Source organism: Crocodylus siamensis, chromosome 4 (genome assembly GCF_052110815.1).
Source record: "Crocodylus siamensis isolate JL-2025a chromosome 4, ASM5211081v1, whole genome shotgun sequence".
Taxonomy (NCBI): Eukaryota; Metazoa; Chordata; order Crocodylia; family Crocodylidae; genus Crocodylus; species Crocodylus siamensis.
In genome coordinates this window covers 24900438-24925290 of record NC_143398.1, presented here as the reverse complement: position 1 = coordinate 24925290, position 24853 = coordinate 24900438, and the positions used below count along the sequence as shown (strand labels likewise).

The 24853-nt window shown below is 43.2% G+C and overlaps 1 protein-coding gene across 9 annotated transcripts in view; it reads left to right on the top strand.

Moving 5' to 3' along the window:
- SRPK2 (SRSF protein kinase 2) overlaps positions 1-24853 on the top strand; it is a 279322-nt gene that overhangs the window by 193030 nt on the left and 61439 nt on the right. For all 9 annotated transcript variants that reach the window (XM_090041996.1, XM_090041999.1, XM_090042001.1 and 6 more), the window contains one exon: positions 7415-7521. In XM_090041996.1, the coding sequence (XP_089898122.1) occupies positions 7415-7521 (107 nt within the window). The remainder of the gene's footprint in view (positions 1-7414; positions 7522-24853) is intronic.

Sequence of the window (24853 nt, the reverse complement as noted above, 5' to 3'; positions counted from 1 at the left end):
CTGTAACTGAACTCCAACTAGCTTCTAACATCGAGGACAATAAAATGTCCTTTTTCAGATATGTGGGGAGCCGGAGGAAAAGCAAGGACCCCTACTGAACCAGATGGGGCAACTGACAACTGATGCCCAGGAAAAAGCCAACCTTTTAAATGGGTACTCTGCATCGGTCTTTCATCAGTCACATGGGACGCCCATGCCCGCTACGTGACAGGGAGGTCCGGGTGAGGGAGATCCCCTGCCCTCCGTTAATGCTGACCTGGTGAAGGAACACCTTGAGAAGCTGGATACCTTCAAGTTAGCTGGCCCTGACAATCTGCACCCCAGGGTGCTCAAGGAGCTGGCAAGCGTCATAGTCCAGCCCCTGGCACGGATCTTTGAAAACTCCTTGCCCTCTGGTGTAGTGCCCGAAGACTGGAAGAAGGCCAATGTGGTGCCTATCTTCAAGAAAGGGAGGGAAGTGGATCCAGCTAACTATAGGCCCATCAGCCTGACTTCTGTTCTGGGGAAGGTCTTAAAAAAGTTTGTTAAAGAGGCCATCTTTAATGGACTGGCCAATGCCAACATCCTAAGGGATAGCCAGCACGTGTTTGTTGCAGGTAGGTTTTGATTGACCAATCTCATTTCCTTCTATGACCAGGTGACCTATCACTTGGACAAGGGAGAAGAGATTGATGTCATATATCTTGACTTCAAAAAAGCCTTTGATCTGGTATCCCATGATCACCTTTTGTCAAAACTGGCCAATTGTGGCCTTGGGTCCATCATGATCTGCTAGCTGGGAAATTGGCTCCGTGGTCGGACTCATAGGGTAGTAGTAATTGATGGCAGTCACTCATGATGGTGTCCTGTGACCAGTGGGGTCCCCCAAGGCTCTGTCCTTGGACCCATATTGTTCAACATCTTCATTAATGATGTGGACATTGGAGTCAGGAGTGGACTGGCCAAGTTTGCCGATGACACCAAACTTTGGGGCAAAGAATCCAAGCCAGAAGACAGGCGGGTGATTCAGGCTGACCTGGACAAGCTCAGCAAATGCACGGACGAGAACCTGATGGTGTTTAACACCAAAAAACACAAGGTTCTCCACCTTGGGGAAGAAAAAAATACCTGCAGCATCCTTATAGGTTCGGCAGTGCTATGCTGGCTAGAACTATGGAAGAAAGAGACTTGGGGGTCATCATTGACCACAAGATGAACATGAGCCTGCAGCTAGTAAAGCGACCAAAACGCTGGCTTCCATCCATAGATGCTTCTGAAGCAAATCCCAGGATGTCCTTCTCCCCATGTACTTGGCCTTGGTGAGGCCGCAGCTTGGAGTATTGCATCCAGTTTTGGGCTCCACTATTCAAAAGGGATGTGGAGAAGCTTGAGAGAGTGCAGAGAAGAGCCACGCGCATGATCAGAGGTCAGGAAAGCAGACCTTACAATGAAAGGCTGAGAGTCATGGGGCTCTTTAGCTTGGAAAAGTTTATCGGGGTGACCACCAGGATCTGAGGGAATGTTTGTTCACCAGAGCACCCCAAGGTATGACGAGGTCAAACGGTCATAAACTACTGCAAGACCATTTCAGGCTGGACATAAGGAAGAATTTCTTTACTGTCCGAGTCCCCAAGGTCTGGAACAGTCTGCCTTCGGAGGTGGCTCAAGCACCTACATTGAACACCTTCAAGAGCAAACTGGATGCTTATCTTGCTGGGATCCTGTGACCCTAGCTGACTTCCTGCCCTTTGGGCAGGGGGCTGGACTCGATGATCTTCCAAGGTCCCTTCCAGCCCTAATGTCTATGAAATCTATGAAAAGCATCTACTTGCAGACTTGGCTTTTTGACATCTTTTAGTGACATACTGAAATGAAAACACATACACACATTTATATATAAATGAAAAATACACATATATGTGTGTGTATATGTATGTATGTTTCATTTTATATATATGATTGGCTGTTTGTCAGTGTTATGGACAGACAGATAGACTTAGGCTTTTATAATATTAGAATATGTGTGTGTATGTTGTTATGATATATTTGATCTGTGACTGGTGATGAATTAAAATGAGTTATCCTTGATGATCTTGCTAGATATTGCAGTAGCTTTAGATGTCATTGAACTTTTATCATTATTATTACTATTTGTTTATGTTACTGTAGTGCCTAACAGGATGCAATTCTGTTTGAAGCTCTATAAATTTAACAGGGGACGGGGGATCTTTATCCTAAAGAGCTTACAATTTAATGTGATGTTTGTGTTGAGGCTGCAGTTGTTGATAGTTGTGAAGTTGCTCATTATTCCTTGAAGGGAGGACTCAAAACATTGTTTGGACGAAGTCTGTCTTTAGCTGGAGGAGTGTCTTCAAGTATATAGATAGGTTGAACTTTGTGCCATCTACTTTTGACATTGTATGAGATTTCTGGGGGTGGCACATAGAGATACATGGTATAGTAACAATAGGTTTATATGCAGCTCTTGCTTCCTTTCTTATTGACCCCTTATGGACTGTTTCTTGACTGTTGCACTGTCTAGCCAACGTTATTGGAATCAGGGACAGATGATTAAAATTCAGATAAGATATGGTTATGCTGGCCTACATTCTGTTTTATTATCATATAGTAGCCATTGCAACCCTAGCTAAGTTGGTTATGAACATAGACTACTGCTTGCAGTTACTTTATTACCCGTCTACCTTGTCTTGTCTTGCTATCGTGCCTTGACAGCAGGTGGTAAGGACAATTGGACATTTTCTGTCTCTTTGCTTACATGTTGTTTAGAACTTCTAGGTGGTACTGTAATACAAATAATTTATAATGTTCTGTATTGGTTTTATTGTATAATGCTAGATATAGTATTAAATAATGACCAAAGCATAACTCAATTTATCTTGGCTTAGGGGCAAGGATCTTGTTGGTCCAATAAGAGAGATTTATCCACAAAAAATCTTTATGTTTTTGCATATTTGTTCTATCTTGCAATTGTTATTTTTGACATTTGAAAAGATAGTAAAATATCGTCTAGAGCTGACAGCTGAGCTAGGTGCATGCTAATTTAAATTATTTTTAGTAATATGAGTCCTACAGTTAGTTATTGCTTCATTGTTAAAATTAGGTTTTTAGAACCATTTCACTGTTGGAATAGAAAAGAGACAAATTGCTTTAAAATTTCTGTAAACAGGTATGAATATTTCATTTTGCTTATCTGTGTAGGAAAAGGTTTTCCCCAGTAATATTTTGACACTAGTACTGACTTGCAGATGCAGGTAAATCCACTTTAAAGAGGAAAAGGTGATAAGTATGTATTTTATTAGTCATGTTAGTTTGATAGAATGTCCATGCTTCATGTTTTTTGTAAGAATCATAGAAGTAGGGTGGGAAGGGATCTTGTAGATCTTCAAGTCTGACCCCCTGCCTGGGCAGGAGAAAAAAACTGGGCTCAAATGACTCCAGGCAGGTAGGCACCAAGCCCCTTCTTAAACACCCCCAGGGTAGAAGCCAGCACCACTTTCCTTGGAAGTTGGTTCCAGATCCCAGCCGCCCTGACTGTGAAGTAGTTCTTACGGATGTCTAATCTAAACCTACTCTCCAACAACTTGTGGCCATTATTCCTTGTTATACCAAGAGGTGCTAGGGGAAACAAGGTCTCTCCCAAACCCTTCAGGTCCCCCCTAGTGAGTTTATAGACAATCACCAGGTCCCCCCTCAGCCTTCTCTTGTGAAGGCTTAACAGGTTCAGGTCCCACAGTCTCTCGCTGTAGGGTCTGCCCTGTTGTCCCTGGATCATGCGGGTGGCCCTCCTCTGGACCCTCTCTGTGTTGTCCACATCCCTCCTGAAGTGCGGCGGCCAGAACTGGACACAGTACTCCTCCAACTGCAACCTGACCCGTGTTGCATAGAGGGGGAGGATCACCTCCTTGGCCCTGCTTGAGATGCACCATCAGAAGACATTTTGAGATGGCGAGATGTCCTAGAAATCTTAGATTAGGAAACAACATTGATTTTCTTATACGTATGGCAGTTTCCATTCAATAATTCTGCTTATTTATTAAGTCATTAACTTCTCTTTATCTTCCTAGATTGTTTCATACAATACCAATAATGTTTCATGATGACTGTTTACCTACTATTTATTCTAATTTTTTTAGATGATAGTGTAGTTTAGGAACGTTTTGAAAACATAAGGGAATATAGAAGAGTTAAAGTTAACCTTACCACTGGCCCAGATCCCGTCATTTGCTTTGTATGGGGCACACCCAGGCCTGTGAGAAGCTACATTATGAATCGCAGGTGGGCAGAGGACTCTTGAGGGTACAGAGCCACTTGCAGGATCACACTTTTTGTCATTAATCTATAGCTGAATAAAATCATATTTCTTTTAATGTTTATGATCAGTACTAATATAAATTGTGAAAAAGTGTAGTTTTAGTAATACTTTCATTACTATCCATGTATTTTAAGGGGCTGAATTTGTGGTTTTTATTAGGAAAGGCAAGTGAGTTTCCTAACTTTGGCAGGTTGGTTTTCTCAACCATAAGGCTGTATTATATTTTGCATGAGTGAGTTCAGAATATTTAATTTATGTGTGAGAACCAGTTACTTACACAATGAAACATATATGTAGAGAGATAAATGTAAAAAGAAGATCAAACAATCCTGAGCTATCACTCATTAAAGCAAACATTCAGTGAAGGTGCAAGATTAAGTTAGTACAGCCAGCATAGGGGTTGCTGAGGGGTTGTTCAGAAAATTGCATCTGAGCAGCAGGCCTATACATTGTGTAGCATAAAGGGGCCTTAATAACTAGCTAGGTATGCTACCTGTCATCATAGTGTAGTAATATTTTTGCAAATAAAAGCAGTTAATTCTGTCAGTTGATAAGTGCTAGGTAAACTATCAGACACCTTGATAGAGCTGTACTAGGCTGCTAGGTTTTGGCCACTGTCCCTTTAAGCTTCCAAGTCTGAGTAGGTTTCAGTGATGTCTCTTCTTCACATTTCCAGCAGATGGGCTTCGTTTGCTACTTTTCATGAAAATAGGATTTTGTAGTCCATCTGTCACAAGCCTTTAAGGCCACTGCTAACTTCCTGTAGACACCCCAGTTGTTCAAGCATCCCTGCTCTCAGAGTTTTGTCTTGTGGCAGCCTCAGTTTATGGTTTACGTTTCATCTCTTCAGTTTCATCGTACACAATGACACAGTTTATAAATGTTTTGAACCCAATTATTGATTCCTTCAGGCTGTACAAGAAATGTACAGTTCTAAACCCAGCAACAGGACATAATGCACATTCCCCTGTCCCTCCTTCACTTTCCCTCCCCAATCTCAGTTTCCTCTGCACAGCTCCCCTTCCCACAAAGACAGCATGTCACTTGATTTGGACTCCAGCTGAGCAGGGAGCAAAATACATCCCCTTCATAACCCTACATTGTGCTGCAGGGAGACGTGGGAGGACTCTGAGCAGTCTGGATCAGCCAGTCAGGGCTGCCCTGTACACAGGTGCCATCTGTTACTAGGCAGACTGAGGGAGTCTACATAGCACTCTGGAATATGTACACAGGGGCCCCCTGACTGCACAGCATCAGCACTGCAAACTCTCGTAATGGGCTCAGCATTTGAATGTCTGTTCAGGTGTCTCTGGGTAAGTTTTTCTACCAGGAGAATTCTCCCAGTTCAGTTGAACGTGTGTATGCAGCCTATGTCCCAAATGGAAAGCAGTAATGCCCAAATGGTAGGTTACTAAATGAAAGGTCACATCACATCTACACCCAACTATTAGGAAGTAGCATGAAAATGAATCTCAAAATGTAATTGTTATAAGAATTACAGTGCCCAAAATAGAGCTTTTATGTTGAAGCTAGACCAGGGTAGGCAATTATTTCAGGTGGAGGGCTGCATAACGAGGTTCGGTGAGCTTTTGAGGGCTTCATGGGTAGCCCCGCCCGTTGACAGTTGCCCTGCCCTCTGGTCGCCATCATGGGACCAGAAGTCCCACCCTCCCAGCCCCTGACCTTTGCCACCGGAAGTCCCTCCCCTTGCCCCCCACAAATACTCCTTTTGGGAGTGGGGGTTGCTATCTTAGAACCAGAAAAAAAACCAAATCATACACTGAAAGGCAAACATATCACATTTTAATTTAATTACAAAAAATTTTTTTGTCCTTTTTTTGTATTTGCATAGTGTGTATAGAGGTGATTGCATAATAACTCAAAAATAAATTCTTAGTCTTGTATATTGGGGTTGTGGTTGGGGGTATATGGTGGGGTGTGGGTGTGTGTATGATTGCATGTGAAGGTGTGTGTGTTGGGGGCATTGTGGGGGGGTGGCTGTGTGTGTGGGGGGCATAAGGTATGTGGGGCCTGTGGGGGCAGAGTGTGGGGGTGTGGTGTTTGTGGAGGGTGGGGGTTGACCTGCTCCAGCAGATATTCTGTCCCATAGTTCAGATTGCAACTGCCTCTTGCTCCTGGTTCCCCAGGTGTTAGAGTCCTTGATGCAGGTAGAGCTGCAAGTGTGTGTGCCCATAGTGCCGTCTATCTATCCACAGTTGTTACCTCTGCACCCAAGCAGTGGTGAAAGGGCCCTATTACATGCAGCTTGCCAAGTATTATACAGGATTATGTATTACTGATTTTTTAAAATAAAAACTTAACCATATTCTAGTTCCATGCAGCTCCTGGATTTGAGACAGGAATTACTTGAGGGAAGTCCAATGACCCATGTTATACAGGAGGTCAAGGAATCATAATGATCTCTTGTGGCTTTACCATCTGTGAAATAACACTATCGTGACCTCAGTTTCAGTAAACTTTTCTACATCCTATTTATTGCTAGTTTCTCTACACAAACTTGAATCTTTAAAATGACACTGACGCCCTGTAGACTGAATTGCAGTTACTTTTTCCAGCTAAATTAAAGAGAGTGGAAAATACTTTGACTTTATTATAGCTAATTTCCTAAACTATTTAATTACTCTAATCTTGATTGAATAATCCTTAATATATGCATAATAAATTAGAGATTACTGGAAATTAGGGATACTTTTAGAACTTATAAACCTTTTTATAGTAGGGGAAAAACCCCCAGGATGAATTACCTTTAATTTTGTGACAACTCTTCCATTTAATTTTTTACTGCTTCAGCATATTCACAACAGATTAGTGGTGCGTTATTTTTCTGCCAGAAGTAACTGGCAAAGATCACATCATTAAAAATGTTAATTTAGCTGTTTTCACATTTAGATCCATGTCTTGCAAATGTTTTTGAACATGCTTTTAAAGCGTGTTTTTGTTTGTAGGATTGAAATATACATTATTTTAATTTTGTTTGTGAGTTGCATTTTCATGGAAGGATGACGAGCACTTTAGCTAATGTGTAAAAGAGTGGAACTAAATAGCAAGTTGCTTTGAAAATTATCCTTAATTAAATCCCAGATGTGTGTATGGTTTTTGAAGTACTTGGACATCATCTTTTAAAATGGATAATCAAGTCCAACTATCAAGGCCTTCCTATACGTTGTGTAAAAAGTATAATTCGACAGGTAAGAATCACTTAATTTTTTTGTTAGGTAGAACAATATTGTGGGAAAAAAATTACCTTGGGTGATAATATGTTCATAATTCAACTGCAGATCTCAATAGGAAATAAGCAGTCTTCCTACAACTGGCTGGGGAGAATATCTTTTCAAGTAATTGGTGTTTATACATAGGTTACTCTATTGAATCCTGAGCTGCTTCCAAAGATGTATGGGTCAGTCAGTTTCTCACCAATTTAAGGGTTTTTGAAAATAAACTTGATATTTTTTAGTTAATGACTGGATTGGTATTTCTTCTTTTATACTGAGTCACCCTGGGAAAGTATGTTACAGTAACAGTAGATGGTAATATTACAAGTTTTTTTTATAGAATGTTTGTAGTAACTACATACCTTGCTGAAAAAAAATTGTAAAGGTGCATGCTTAAAATCCTAGGATGGGATTTTCCAATGTTGCAAATGCTTTGGAAATGTGAGGCCAGATGTGATTAGGAATGTCTGAAAATCCTGCCACTGGACTTTGGAAAAGTGCATTCCTTCATTGTGCAGTACAAGGCAAATTACCTGGGAGGTGCTCATACAGGAGAAATCAAAGAAATGGTGCGTCTTCTTTTGGATATAAGATTCTTTCAAGATCAATGAACAATATGCAATATCTTGCTGATTTCAAGGAATGAGCGGAATATGTGGCAGCACACCATTTTACACATCTGCAAGTTTATCTCTTAAATTTCTTTCCATATCTAAAATGAAGAGTCAACTTTTTTTAATTAAACAGATTCTATCAAACAAAATCATGCAGATTTTTGCGTACAAGTGAAAATTTGTGCTTACAGGATACCAGCTAGCACAGTTATTCAAAGCAATATAACTGTTTTAGGGCAATCCTCTACCTGGTTATGAGGTTAAGATGGCCAGGGTGGAGTGCTGTAGTAATGAGGCTCTGCTGAATCTGGTATGTGTGCTGCTTCATTTAGAGCTAGCTCAGGTATCTCCACACAGCACTACAATGTGTCTTATAGACCAACTCACAGAGTAAATTGTAGAATCGGAGCCAAATTTGTTATATTAAAGAGAGGCTAAGTATGGTTAGGTGAAGAGTGCTCCTTTTTAAATCCATCTTGCAATATTTATTCTATACAGGTTCCTAAAAGAAATGAAAAGCAGTAATTCAAACAACACAGTTATTTTTATTACTTGACAGGATTTAAATAAGGGAATGATGCATAATATTTCAATCAAAATAAGCACTGTACATATAAAGGACTGTAAACACAAAAAAATATTAGCGTAGTTGAATTGTACAATGTATTTGGAAGAAAAGGAATCCAGGGCAAAAGACAGAGAAATTGTTTGCAAGGGAGAGGAGTTTTAAGACTCTGTGTAAAAGTACTTTCGTAAATAGATCACCTGTGTAGGTTTCTCCTTAGTTGGACTTAACTTCCTAATTCAGCTCTTGTAGGACTCCCTAAACTATCCAAGTTACTTGCCTCTAAGGGCAGAAATAATGGCCAGAGGCATCAACTACTCTCTTCCTTGGCAGAGGTCATGTGCCTCTGAACTTCCATTTGCTGTCCCTTGTATGCTGTAGTCAGTTTTTTGATGCTGGTTAGCAAAGGACTCTTTATGTGAGTGACTTCTCTTCTGATGTTTTTCCATCTCTGTTTCCTTGCCTTACAGTCTGATAACTGTTTTGTGCCTCTCAGGATCCAGGGGCATCAGTCTGGTGCTAACCTTTGTACCATTGGTTTTGCTCTTCTCAGCTTGATTTTTGAGCTTTGGCTTTTTAGTCAGCATCTTTGGAACTTTGGCCTCTGAAACCTTACTTTCTCTGAGGCTTTGGCTGCTTTTGATTTCAAGGGTTTCAGGTTTTCTTAGCTTTAGGATGCCTTAACAGAGCTTTGCTCTAGTGTTTGAAACTGCTCAGGTGCTAATGGCTTCTACTTAATCACAGAGCAACCTTTGGGTTCCTTTAACACTGAATAAATGTTTTTAGTGATTAGTTTTTCTCAGAGTGAGATTAGGGATATGATAGGATTTTTCTTTCCCATATGTTATGATGCTTTGAACAGAAAGATGCTTCATCTTGCATAATGCTGTGCGTTAGAGCCCTGAGCTTTGATCCTGGCTCTCACTTCACTGGTGAAGTCTCCAGTTCAAAGTTGTCATTTACTACGCTGAAAAATTTTTCCTTGCATAGAGTAGGGTTGGAAGCTTTGCAAATGGCCCAGAGGACTGTTGAGACAAAGCAATAGGTATGCAAAAAAAAAAAAAAAAATCCTTCGACAGGTTAGCTAGTCTCCATGCACATTCAGGTGTACTGGTCTGCATCATTGAGCAGGCAATAGCAGCTGACTTATGTGGTCTTAGTAAAATGCTAAACAAATTAATAAAGACCATTCTTAGTTTTAGGAAGTTTAATTCAGAGGCCACACTCGTGTCTACCATGTTCAGTACCTATTGATGGACCTTTCTTCCAAGAGTTGGTTCAATAACCTTTTGAACCGAGGTTGTGGACAGCTGTTTATTTCTAGCAGTGCAGATTTCTGGGAAGTTTTCAGTGGTAGAAATTTTGGCAAGTGAGGCATTACAGCTTGCAGCTATTTCCTTTTCGTTGCTTCACACAACCTCCCCAAATTAGTCTCACCTTGGTCTGGAGAAGGCATATGGAACAGTGACTACTTGACTCCTCTTGGGGACTGGGAGGGTCATGCCAAGGTGTCAGCCACAGGTATATGTGTCTGTAGCTTACATAGGGGTTATGCATAAGCTGTTATTTTAAAATTCAGTCTTTCACAAGTATTTTTGCATTGGTGTCTCCGTTCTGCCGTTTTTCCATTCTGGGGAACCAAGATTTTCCCATTCCCTAGAGCAGGGGTTTTCAACCTTTTTTAACAGGTGTGTCCCTGGTGGCTCCCTTTTTAATAAGTGTACGGGGGGGTGGCCAGACATGGAGCGGGGGGAGCGGATGGTGAGCGGCCAGATGCAGAGCAGGGGTGGGGAGGGTGAGGGTGATGAGTGGCAGCAGCATGGCATCTGTGCGGCCTTGCTTCTGTGAGGCAGGGCGTGGTGGCACTCTGTCCCCGCCCACCCCCATGTAGCCCCTGCGACCTTCAAAGTACCCCCAGGGGTATGCATACCCCCAGTTGACAACCCCTACCCTAGAGCATTGGTGTTCAACCTTAGAATCATAGAAAATTAAAGGTGGAAGGGACCTCAGGAGGTCATCTAGTTCAACCCTCTACTCAAAGGAGAAGCATCTCCAACTACATCATTCCAGCCAATGCTTTATCTAGCTCCAAGGGTGAAGATTCCATAACCTGTGTGGGTAGCCTGTTCCAGTGTTTTACTAACTTTTTAGTGCAAAGGTTTTTCCTAATAGCTAATCTAAACTTCCACTGCTGCAACTTGAGGCCATTGTTCCTTCTTCTGTTGTTTGCCACCGCTGAGAAGTCTAGCTCCATCATCTTTGGAACCACCCTTCAGGTAGTTGAAGGCTGCTACCCCCGCCTCAGTCTTCTCTTCTCCAAAGATTAGGTTCACACTTTGTCAATGATAATAAATGATCCTTGTCCTAGAGAGCTCACAACATTTAGGTTTATAATCTAGGTGTCAGATTCTTTCACAAATGGCATCTTTAGAGAAAGGAAAATTACCAGTAATTCTTATTCCTGAAGATGGTATTGTTTGTGATTCTCACGTATCCCATCACCCCCTCTAGGAAACCAGCTGATGATGATGATTTTTTGTTGTTGCTATAAGTGGTAATAGATCTTGTTTTTTCTGTCTTACAAGCTGCTTCTTCAGCACTGTTTTGGTGATTGACTTCACTGGTTCTTTCCATATGTCACTACTGCTGTTCTTTGGGGAAAAAATCCTTAAGTGTTCCTTTTGTGTCACATTAAAAAGCTAATACCCAGGAGTAAAAATACTTTAAGAGTTAAGGTAATCAGTAGTTCCTTTTTAATGTGAAGTGAATTGTCTTCATCAGGATTCAGTTATTCTTCAATGTATAATTAATATTGTTCACTCTTACAGCAGTTATTTCAGATAATATTGCAATTTTTTTCTTTCCTTGGTTTTGGGTCTAATTTCGTTTCATTTGGATCACTTAAGTTTATTCTAAAGATTCTTCAGTTGAGTTTCAGTGGTCATCTCTACCATCTAATATACAAAATTCAGTCCATAATAAATATTATGCGATTGATCTAATGGTCAGTTTTCTTTGGCATGTAGTCCTTGAATCTTTTTTAGGGTGTAGCCTTCACAAGACAAACTTTAGTGAAGCCTAGAAGCTCCTAGTCATGAACTGGCATGAAGACGACAGTTCCAAGAAGGTTGTCTAGCAATTGGATGAGGCAGGAGTGCAGCTGAGCAGCTGTAACTGTGACTGAGTAGCCTGCTTTAGGATCTGCTCTGCTCAACCCACATGGGGAAGGAGCTAGAAAAAGTGCCCTAAACACAGTCTTTCTAGCTTTTTCCTGAATGGATAACTGTGTGCAGTGGCACGTCAGAGAGCAAGGCGGCAGCAATACCCTCTTCTGGAAGGGTAAGCAGAAAGAATACAGACTTTATAGAGTTGGCTTTGCCGCTAATAATGAACTCAAACCAATTCAATGAGTTCCCTATCAAAATTAATGAGCACCTTGCGACTCTCCTCAAATTGTCAAGGAGTCAATATGCCACTGTCATCAGTGGCGGTGAATCCAAGGAGAAATTCTATGCCAGCCTTGACCAAGTCCTTTCTGATGTTCTGGAGAGAGATCAGCTGCTTCTGCTTGGTGATTTCAATGCCAAAGTCGCAAGGGACTCAAACCTCTGGAACAGAACCATCATCAAGGAAGGAGTGGGAAAGGTTAACTCCATTGCATCCTCCTCTTAAATGTGTGGAACATGAACTTACCATCACCAGCATCCTGTTCCACCAGAAAAACAGGCACAAGACTTAATGGCAACACCCATGATCTAAGTGTTGGCCCTTGAATAACTACATCATCATTTGTGCCTGGGATTGCAAAGATATTTGCATCACTTGAGCATCAGCTAGAAGCTGACGATTGCTGGAACGGTCACTAATTCATCTGCTTGGTTATGTCACTCAAACTGGATCCCAAACAATGGCTGTAGCAGAAGCAATGCTGATAGAAGGTCAGTGTTGAAGGACTTAAAGAAGTAATCAAGTGAGACCTCTTCTACCAGGAGCTTAATGAAAAACTGGCAAATTCCAGTCAACAACAATGGGGAAAAGTCTGCAGTGCCTGGGGTGCCTTCAAGTACACTGTCATCAGTGCCTCTGAAGCAACACTTGGATTCTCTACCAGGAAAAACCAAGACTGGTTTGATGAGAGTGACTAGGAGATCCAAGAGTTGATGGACCACAAGTGCAAGGCCTTTAGTGATTGCAGAACTACACTAGTTCCAAGCAAAAGAAATTGAATCACAAACAAGCCAGGGCAGAGGTCCAAAGAAGGAGCTGTGAATGAAGAACAGATGATGGGAAGACAAGGAGAATGAGATTCAGGATCTCACTGACATTCATGATATGCATGGTTTCTTCAATGCCACCAAAGCCATTTAAGGTCTGAGTATTCATGGACCAACCCCCTAGAGACCTAGGGATGGAGGAGACCTGATCAAGGAAAGAGGAGCTGTCAGTGCCTGTTGGAAGGAGCATTTTCATAGATTTCATAGATTTCATAGACATCAGGGCTGGAAGGGACCTTGGGAGATCATCGAGTCCAGCCCCCTCCCCAAAGGGCAGGAAGTCAGCTGGGGTCATAGGATCCCAGCAAGATAAGCATCCAATTTGCTCTTGAAGGTGTTCAATGTAGGTGCTTGAGCCACCTCCGCTGGCAGACTGTTCCAGACCTTGGGGGCTCGGACAGTAAAGAAATTCTTCCTTATGTCCAGCCTGAAACGGTCTTGCAGGAGTTTGTGACCATTCGACCTCGTCATCCCTTGGGGCGCTCTGGTGAACAAACGTTCCCCCAGACCCTGGTGGTCACCCCTGATAAACTTATAGGTGGCCATCAGATCACCCCTGAGCCTGCGCTTTTCCAGGCTAAAGAGTCCCATGGCTCTCAGCCTGTCATCGTAAGATCTGTTTTCCTGACCTCTGATCATGCACGTGGCTCTCCTCTGGACTCTCTCAAGCTTCTCCACATCCTTTTTGAATTGTGGAGCCCAAAACTGGACGCAGTACTCCAGCTGTGGCCTCACCAAGGCTGAGTACAAGGGGAGAATGACGTCCCGGGATTTGCTCGAGAAGCATCTATGGATGCAAGCCAGCGTTTTGGTCGCTTTACTAGCTGCAGCATCACCCTGCAGGCTCATGTTCATCTTGTGGTCAGTGATGGCCCCCAAGTCTGTTTCTTCTGTAGTGCTAACCAACGTAGCACTGCCGAGCCTATAAGGGTGCTGCAGGTTTTTCCTCCCAAGGTGGAGAACCTTGCATTTATCGGTGTTAAACACCATCAGGTTCTCGTCCGCCCATTTGCTGAGCTTGTCCAGGTCAGCCTGGATCACCCGCCTATCTTCTGGCATGGATGCTTTGCCCCAAAGTTTGGTGTCATCGGCGAACTTGGCCAGTCCACTCCTGAGTCCAATGTCCACATCGTTAATGAAGATGTTGAATAGTATGGGTCCCAGGACAGAGCCTTGAGGGACTCCACTGGTCACAGGGCACCACGATGAGTGACTGCCATCAGTTACAACCCTCTGGGTCCGACCACGGAGCCAATTTCCCAGCCAGCGGATCGTGGTGGAGCCAAGGCCACAACTGGCCAGTTTGGCCAAGAGGTGATCATGGGATACCAGATCAAAAGCATTTTTGAAGTCAAGATATATAACATCAATCTCTTCTCCCTTGTCCAGGTGATAGGTCACCTGGTCATAGAAGGAAATGAGATTGGTCAAACAAGACCTACCCGCAACAAACCCGTGCTGGCTATCCCTTAGAATGTTAGCCTGGGCCAGTCCCTCAAGGATGGCCTCCTTAATAAACTTTTCCAAGATCTTCCCCAGATAGAAGTCAGGCTAATGGGTCTGTAGTTAGCCGGATCCACTCTCCTCCCTTTCTTGAAGATCGGCACCACATTGGCCTTCTTCCAGTCTTCGGGCACTACACCAGAGTGCCAGGAGTTTTCAAAGATCCGTGCCAGGGGCTGGGCTATGACGCTCGCCAGCTCCTTGAGTACCCTGGGGCGCAGATTGTCAGGGCCAGCTGACTTGAAGGTATCCAGCTTCTCAAGGTGTTCCTTCACGAGGTCAGCATTTATGGAGGGTAGGGGATCCCCCTCACCCAGATTTCCCTGTCCTATAGCAGGCATGGGCATCCCATGTGACTGATGAAAGACTGACGCAAAGTACCTATTTGATAATTGGTTGGCTTTTTCCTGGGCGTCAGTTGCCAGTTACCCCATCTGGTTTAGCAGGGGTCCAACATGGTAGCCAGTACCAGGTCGAGCAGCGCTTTGCCTCTCATTGGCCCATAGACTTCTTGAGTCAGGTAGAGGTCATCCACGCACGAGAGAAAGCTTTGTGACCACTCAGATTTTGCTGAGTGATCTTCCCACGAGATGTCCGGGTAATTGAAGTCACCCATGACAACCAAGGTCCTGGAGCAAGCGGCCTCAGTCAGTTCCCGGGCGAACTCCTGGTCAAGCTCAGGACTTTGAGTGGGAGGTCTGTAGTAGACTCCCACCGTTGTGTCCCCTGTGCCATATTCCCCACGAATTTTTACCCAGAGGGTCTCTAGCTGTCCATGCGTGGATCCTCCTCTCCCTCCTCAGCCCATAGCCTGAGACTGGGAGGATCGCCGAAAACACCACCTGAGCTCCCAGACCCCTAAGCCCCGCTCCCAACTCCCTGTAGCGCCTCATTACCTGGCTGGGGGTGCTCCGAGCTGTGCATTTTGAGGACCTTTTCAATCAAGACTTGGTTGTTGAGAGTGTTCTCAATTCCATCCCGCAACACCCAGTCAACTGTCTTGAAATGCCTCCAACCCTAAATGAGGTGAGGAAAGCCATCAAGTAGATGAAGAAAGACAAGACGTGAAGCAGATGGAATCCCTGCCAAAATCCTCAAGTAGGATTTTCAACACAGCTCCATGCCCTCATCTTAAAGATCTGTAATGATGAGGAAATCCCAGATGACCTCAGGGACACCATTTCAGTGACAGTCTTCAAGAAAGGGGACAGGTCCAACTGTAGAAATGAAGAGGGATTGCTGTGCTGTCCAGCACAAGAAAGATCATTGTGAGAACCCCCTGAACTGTCTCCTTCCACTTGCTGAAGAGCTTTTCTCAGTATTTCAAAGTGGGTTTAGGGCATCAAGAAGCACAACCAACATGAACTTTGCTACTTGCCAGCTGAAAGAAAAATGCCAGGAACAACAGAAACCTCTCTATATGGCCTTTTTTGGCCTCATAAAAGTCTTCAACTCTGTCAACCAAGAAAAAGTGTTGTGGAGATTCCTTCTGAGGTATGGATGCCCACAAAGATTTGCCACTGCTCCATGATGGTATGTGAACAGTGTTTTTCAGTATTGGATCTAATTCAGATCCCTTTGAGATTAAGACAGGAGTTAAGCAAGGCTGCATCATCACTCTTAACACTTTTCAGTATTCCTTACTGTAGTGCTACATCTGACCACCAACAAGCTTCCAGTCAGAGGGGGCTAAACTACTGAATGGATGGAAAGCTGTTTAACCTCAGCCGACTCTGAGCTAAAACCAAGACCATCCTGACCTCAATCATTAAGCTCCACTACACTGATGATGCTGTAGGCAGGCAGTTATTTTGGGTTGAGGGTCACTTAAAAAGTTTTGGTGATCTGTTGGGACCAGAAGTCCCACCCCTAAGCCCTGGCCTTTGCCACCAGAAGTCCCCCACTTGCCCCCCAGAAGTACTCCTTTGGGGGGAGGAGGGTTACCATCTTAGAACCAGAAAAAAACCAAATCATACACTAGAAGTCAAGCACCTACTATAACATATTTTAATTTTATTACAAAAAAAATTGGCATTATTTGTGTTTGAGTAGTGTATATAGAGGTGATTGCATAATAACTCAAAGATAAATTCTTAGTTTTGTATATTGTGTGGCAGGGTGTGGGGAGGCACCTCATGGGTAGAAGGGCTGGGCAGGGCACAATTTGGTGGTGGTAGCTGTGGGCCAGATGAAAGTGCTTGTTGGGCCAGATCTGGCCCACAGGCCATATTTTGCCTACCCCTGCTGTAGTCTGTGCTCACTGGGAAGCAGGTTTTCAGGCAATTGTTGAAGTCCTTACTGAGGCATACAAGAAAATGGAACTCATGCTTAACATTCAAAAAGACTAAGGTCCTCCATCAACAAGTCCTTAATGAGCAGTCCCCAGCTCTGGTAATTCAGATCTGTGGTGAGACTGAAGAATGTTGAGTAATCCCTTACTTCAGAAGGCATCTCTTGGAAAAGGCTGACACTGACGAAGAAATACAACAACTCTTCAATGTGCAAGTGCTGCTTTTGGTTACCTGAGGAAATGAGTGTTTGAAGATCGCAACATCAGATTCGAAACTGGGGCGGGCAATTATTTCAGGTGGAGGGCCACTTACTGAGTTTTGGCAAGCCATCGAGGGCTACATGACAGGCAGCCAGGGCAGATCAATATTAATTTTCTAAATTTTTTAGCGGCCCCATGAGCCAGATAGAATGGCCTGGCAGGCTGCATTTTGCCCACCCCTTCTCTAAACCAAGCTCATGGTTTATCAAGCAGTTTTGATCTCTACCTGACTGTATGGAGCTGAGATGTTGACAACATACAGGAGACACCTCAAGGCACTGGAGAAGTACCATCAATACTGCCTGCAGAAGATCCTTCAAATCCAGTGGGAAGATAGGCACACCAACATTAGCATCCTCTTACAAGCATACACCATGAGCGTCAAGCCAGTTGTCATCTGACATCAACTTTGCAGGACTGGCCACATCATCTGGATGTTTGACTCCAGACTCCTGAAGCAAGTTTTATTCTCCCAGTTCAGTCAAGGGGTATGCTCAAGAGGAGGACAGAGAAAGTGGTTCAAGGTCAACTTTAAAAAAATGTAACATTGACAACAATTTGTGAGAGACTATTGCCCAGGACTGCCTCAAATGGAGGTAGTGTATGCTGCAATTATCTCATTACTTTGAAACCTCATGACAGCAATAGGAGATGGAGAAGCAGGAGAAGCATAAACAGCGTGTTGCAGACTAAACCAAGAATTCCAAGTCACATACTTTGCATGGAAACATATGCCTGAGTTGCTGTATAACCTGCTAATCCCAGATTGGCTTTGTGTCAGCTATCTTCCGACCTGCAGTTGGAGGACAGTCATGGAGGACAATCATCATTGACTGCAAGGTATTTCTAGTGATGACAGACTTAACATAGAACATGTAGGACTCCTGCTAATTGTTTATTTACATTGTATCAATTTTCCATGCATTGTCTTGAACTGGTTCTGGGGTATCCATTTATAATCTCAGACAGGTATAGATTAGCACATGTATTCCTACTGTAATTTCCTTCTGGTCTTTTTATGTTTGATATTTGCTTAATCTTTTATTTTCTTGATAGACTATCTAGGGATATTTGAACAATTCTGTTAACATGGATAGGCAATATTTGAATGAAGTGATTTTTAAGAGTAATTGACTATTAGAAGATGGTTTTCAAAAGTTGAAGTTAAGTTACTTAGCTTTTGAGACTAATGGTTAGTCGTAAAATCTAGACTTTGTCTGAAAAGGGGACAAATCCATAGATTATAAAATATGTGGCTAAGTATGAGGGTAAAAATAGCTACAAAAGCCAAACCACTAACAAAATAGAGAAATACAAATAAAACTAATAACTCCAAAAAGTTATATAGCAAAGGTAAGGGAGGAGAAAGTCCACACACTTTTATTAAAAAGGAAAGCAAGTCACAGAAAATGGAGGAATGGAAGATTTAGGACGTAGATGAATTGGATGGAATTGGTTGGCTGTCAGTATGAGTGGCCAAGCTGAATGGAACTGCTATGTGGCTTAGACAGAACTTGTAAAATAAATATACTGGAAAAAATTATACTTGGTAAGTGAGTATACTTGATACTAAAATAGATATGCTGGATTAATTTTGTCATGAATCAATGTTTTTACAATAAAAGTATTTTTTATAGAAAGCCAATCCTGTTAGTGATTGCTATAATCTGGGTATCATGGGATCCTAGGCAAGTAGGGCTGGATGGGACCTCACAAGGTCATCTAATCCCCTTCCCTGCTGAAGTTAGGATTACCCGATCTAAACCTTCCCAGCCAAGTGTCTGTCTAACCTGCTCTTGAAAACTGCTAAGGATGGAGATTCCAAAATTTCTAAAACCTTTTAAGCGTATGGTTTGCAAAAAGCTAAAACCTTTTAAGCGTGTGGTTTGCAAAATACATGGTCAAGCCTAGAATACAGTTTGAAAATCTAGCTAATTTTACCCAGTGACTAAATTCTACTGTTAATCTTTAACTGATTGATTGAGTTAGTTAACGAGTGATTTCAGTTCAGTGTCAAGCAGCATTTCATCTGTTGTTTTTCCCTTGGGGCAGATTTATATGAAATGTCATATAAGAGCTGTTTCTACAGAATAGAAAAATGGGAGGTAAGACGCTCCATTGTCACAGTAAAAATAATGTTGGCCTACTAGGCATGACTGGAGGTGTCAGATTTTATTGACTAATGGAACCTGTCTTTTGGTTAGTAAAATGTAAAACATTATCCTAGTTTAAAGGGAATATGCTCTGACATTAAAGTTATCCAGATGTATATCTTGTATTCTATGAAAATACTGACTTTTACTTTAAACAGAATATAATGGTAATATATGCTAAGTAATATATTCTAATAATGCCTCCTGGATGAAGGAAAGGTCAGCTGTTAGTGAGAGAGAGTTTTTTGATGTGGGCAGTCAGACTGTGATACAGGTGATCTTTCCAAGGGAGCAAGCATACTACAACTGAGATTTCCTTTAAAATGTTTCTGTTGAACCATTAACAGAATATTTCCTATCTTAATTTTTTTTTGATGCCCAGGAAAATTCCACTTCGTTGTTCTTCCTTTCCCAGAAAATGGCTAATCAAAAGTTCTGGGTATTCTGGCTATTTTTTTTCCTCACAGTTTGATAAAAATTTGGTACCTTTGTTCTCCAAATTTAGCACAGCATCTTACCTCCCAAATTTACATTATACCTATAAATTCTAATAGCTGTACAATTCTTTATTATGAATCATGAAAACGCCTGCAATTTTGATTGTGACTTATGCCATAAACAAGAAGTTGAACCTAAAATCCCCCTGATAGATAGGATCACTGTTCCACTAGCTCCATTAAATCTGTTTGATATAATAAAAACTTTTGGAACTATTTGCAGGCATGCCACTCTGTTTTCTGTTTAATGTTGTATGTATCCATCTACTGCTGCAGAACAACATTTTCATATTTTTCATTTCTTACCAACAAACATTCTGAAATAATTTTGTTCCGCTTGAATCTTTCAGTTTCTGCATCAAAAATGTAATTTAAATGAGTGAATATAAGGAAACAAAATTTTAAAAAATCACTGTTTTATACAGTAGAACTAGTTAAAATCTTTTATTTTAAAATATACTTCAACCAAAATGAAACGTTAACAATGCAGTGATCCAATAAAAGTCTGAGTGTTTTGGCTGTGTTTTTTTACTCCCATACTAAGTGAAAATCCTTGATTTTACAGCTTTGTTTGTTCTTTCCTACAATAATGTCTCATAATCAGTTGCTTAAATTTGATTCATTCTTTGTCTCCCTATAATACTAAAGAAGATTTTTTTTCAGGAAGACAAAAAACCTAATACACTCAGAGGATCTTTACCTTAGCCTTGGTAATATAGACATCTTTTTTTCCTGGGCAACTGTTGTAATATGGCAGTGGAGGAGAGGAATTATGAGCTGTCTCTTGATGTGGATATTACTTCAGCGTCCTTTTTCTGAAAGTTTTCTTTTGGAAAATTTAGCTCTATGTATTTTTCAAAGTATTTCTAGCCTTCTAAGGCTATGGAGACATGTGGGAAAAGTCAAGTGCTATGGAGGTGCATGCATGTACAGGTGTAGTAATTGTGTCCCTGGAGGACTGTGATAGTTTGCTGCAACTGGATAAGCTGTCAGGAGCCAGCTGCTCTCCCTCCTTCCCCTTCAGAAAGTCGGGGGAGGTAGAAAGGGCACTGTGGGATGCTAGGTGTCTGAGAGACTCTCTGTAATGCTACATGTGACTGGACAGATGTGATGCTACAAAATGTAGCACTACAGAGAAGTTCCTGTTTTGTGACAGATCTACCATTTTTGTAGTGCTACAGATGACAAGAACATTTGCACACTTCCTTTTTGGTAGTGCCACAAGGACATACGCCTAACATTGCTACAAATGTAAAGTGTGTCCATAGTTTAAATTCTGTGCTTCCAGTAGGTTTGCTTAAATAGCCAAATAAATCTTGAGACCTAATAGGCCAAATCTGCATTTCCAACATTCAGATTATGTGCAAATTAGTTAATTGTGTGCTTATTAATATAAAAAGTTCAGTTCATTTACAAACATTGTGCATGATGTTTTGGATTTTATTATTAGAATTTTGGTATGGGCCCACATATTTTTCTTTTAATATTCATCAAAGTGCTTGTATTTTGAATTATGCGATGAACTGGATAAAGAATATGCTTTCTGGTATTTTAAGTGATTCTTAATTATGGTGCCCTGGCACTCTGATGTACCCTGAGATCCTTGCAAGGGTGCTGTGGGTTGTTGCATAATATTAGCACTGTTTGTTGTGTGTATACAATTCCCAAGATAAACCCAGAGCTTTCACATAGGAATTCATAGAGGTAAAAACATTCTGAATTTTGATCTTTCTGAGTTCTTTGCAACAAAAGAAGTGCTCTATATTTTTTTCTGTAGTCAAAAAATAGTGAGAAATAAGAGCCGGCATTTTCTAAGCAGTGTCTCAAGTCTATCCAGGGATGCTTTGAGTCTAAAAAGGTTGAAAACTCCTGCATTAGAGGAATCGGGTGTTCTTGTAGCTAAACCATAGGTGGTTACTGTTCTGGTCCTTGCACTGTTACAGAGGCTTCTTGAGTGACATAATGTAGCTTTTCTGTATGTAGAGGTGTTGTAAGGCCTACTTATTTGTAATTATAAAGTGGTTTAAGATCTGATACACAGCTATGTAAAAGAGCATGGAAGTGTTACAAGTACTAATATTTAGTTGGTTATACAGCTGTCTGAGTGCTAACTTGGTGATGCTTCCTTTATTTAACAAATAATAGTTTCCTGGCCAAAATAATCTGCAAATGCAAAGGCTTTCCTTCAGATAATAGTCTACGTAGAAATTCTCACATAAGTAGGAATCCTGGTTTTCTCAGATAAAAATTGCAAATTCTCTGTTTAAAAAAAACCCTTCCAAATTCTCTGATAAACCCCCAAGATCCGCAATTAAAATGAAAGGCCACAATTTTACAATTTTTAAGCAGTTTGGAAGCCTATTAGTGCCTCAATCACTATAATAAAATAAATTCTAAATACCTATACATTTTGGTGTTTGATTTTGAGTTTTTATTATGGAAAATCAAAGCTCCTTTTGCCCCCTTAGCCATAGCTAAACCCCCAAGCCATAGCCTGCCAGCCCTTCTTGTGCCTCCAACTCCCTCCCACGAACCACAGCCCTGCTGGTGCCACTAACCCTCACCCAGAGCCCCCTGTCCCACTCAGCCCTGCCAGAGGAGACCCCCAGCTGCCAGGGCTATGGGGCCAGGGACCTGGGTCTGCATCCCCCTGCCCCCCACAGCAGTGCCCAAGCTCTGACTGCTGCCTGTGGGAGGCAGCAGCTGCTGCAGGAGAGTGGAGTATGGAGCCTCACTCCCTTTCTCTGCAGGCAGCATGGCTGGAGTGTAGCCCGTGGGAGGGTGGGGTGCAAGCTGCCTGCTGTGGCCTTGGGTGGGGAGGCAGGGGGACCCGTGCCCCCCCAGATCTGTGCGTGGGGTTGGGCTCTGGACCCAGGCTTCCCACCCTGCTGCCCTCCCTGGAGCCTCTGCAGCCCAGTGGGCAGGATCTGGCACTACAGGGCAGAGCAGGTCTGGGCAGAAAAGCTGCTTGCAACTGTGCACTCTGTGCTACCCTTCTGATGTACCCCTTGCCTGACCCAGAGCAGTGAGGGGCACAACCCCATGCTGCTGCCCCCACTGCTGCTGGGTAGGCAGGGGGCATGTTGCCAGGGCAACACAGGGCTCACAGTGGCAAGGACATTTCCCACCTGGCCCCATTCTGCCCTGCTGCACCGGGTCCTGCCCACCAGGCTGCGGAGGCCCTGGCAGAGAGCAGCAGGGCAGGGAGCCCAAGCCCACAGCAGGCAACCTGTCCCTGCCCACAGGGCACACAGATCTGGGGGGCATGGGTTCCCCTGGTCCGTCTTGGGAGTGTGTGCAGTGGCAGGGACCTAGCCCTGCCTCCAGCCCCCAGACAAGCCCCTTGCGGCCCCATCCTGCTCCCCACTGGGGCCCTGCAGCTGTCCATTCCAGCCCTGGGCACCAAGCCCTGCACACCACCCACCTGGGCAGCAGACCCAGTCCCAGCCCTGTCCAACTCTGTCCCTCCCTTTGGGGCCTTAAACCCTCTCCACCCCAGAGTTACCTGTAAGAGCTGCTCTCCAGACTGCCTAGTGGCCACTCCCTGTCTGACCACCCTCCTCCCACTCCCCCCAGGCCCTTTCAGGCTGGAACTCTGCCAGCCTGCAGAGAGCTCTTTGCAAAACTGCAAAATCTGTGCATTTTGCCTTTAAAATAAGAAATCTGCATTTTTCTTGGGTAAAGGGGGAAATCCAGCTTTTTCTCCCTTTTTCCGTGGGAAACGGAAAAATCGGATCCCTGCTTATAAGCATGCTCATTCTCTGAGCCTTTTACCAGAGACTTTTTGTCTTAGTGGTACCCATTGAGTATGCTGCAACCCCTCTTCCTCATGATCCCCCACACAGAAGCAGGGGAAAGCAATCTGTACTTCCTGCCATTCACTTCCTCTCACCCACATGACTGGGAGAAAGCACTGTGCTGGTCTGCCTTTGCAATGTTAACTTGAAGCTTAGCATCTGTTCCTTGTAGTGTATTTCTTATATATTTAGTCATTTTTATTACCTTTTCCTCTCTTTCCCCTAATTTTGAGTTGTTGGGTACCCAGTTTTTTGTTTTGGGGGTTGGGGTTTGGGCCTCCCTCTACTTTGTTCAAAATGATTTTCTCCTGCACTGTTCTCTTTGTTGCGGCCATCCTGCTGCAGCAATGTGGGGAATGACTTCAAGACAGTTCTTCAATAATTAGATTCTGAATCTGGAAAATTATAATATTCCTATAAATTTTCCTTGTAGCCCCAACTCTGACTTGCTGCAAGTGCCCAGGGCAGCAGGTATCTACTTCACCTGATCTACCTTGGGTCTTATAGATTTGATCTCACAGGTCCTAGGGGAGTTTTGAGAGATGGGGAGTTGGCATGGCCGAGCTGCAGAGATGGGCAGGCAAGAAAGTAGGGGCTGTGTTGTGGCCTCAGTGCTTACTGCTCCAGGGGAGCCTACATGGGCTCCTCTGTTTCCCAGGGCAGATGCCACCTGGACCTTCCAGCCAGGCAGCCTAGCCTAACACCTGAGGGCACACCTTACCCAGGACACTAGGAGAAGTGCAGGGGCTGATTCTCAGCCGGAGAAATTGGCAGTGGAGTCTAGAGTGGTGCTGCTTTACCCTACCTGTGCAAGTGGCACCTACAGTATTGTCCCACTTCCCAGAGACAGAGGGCCTAGATACGAGTGCGGAGGCTGCTCCGATGTGCTGTAATTAGAGCACGATGGAGCAGACTCGATTAATAGTGTCTGCTGGAGTGTGGCAATTACTGTGGTCCAGGAGCCTCCTGAGTCTGATGTGTCAGCATCTCTGTGCTTAAAAATGGCAGCGGGGACACCTGAACTAAAGCTTGTCAAATGAGCAAGTGCCCCCACTGCTATTTTTAAGTGTGGGGAAACTGATACATGAGATGCTGTAGCGCTTTAATTAGAGCAGCTCTCAGAGAGCTCTCTCAGAGCTGCTCTAATTAAAGCATTGCCCCCTCTCCCCACCACCCCTGAAGCACATGTAAAAGTGCCCATTATGAGTAAAGCTGGCATCCTGGGTCAGTGTTTCTTAAACCTGGGGACACTGTCACTCCCCACCTCCATCATGGGTCCACTCCACCTGCTGCAGTGCAGCTCATCCTGGCATGTCCCCCTTCCCTGATTTGCTCTGTGCATATATTCTGCAAT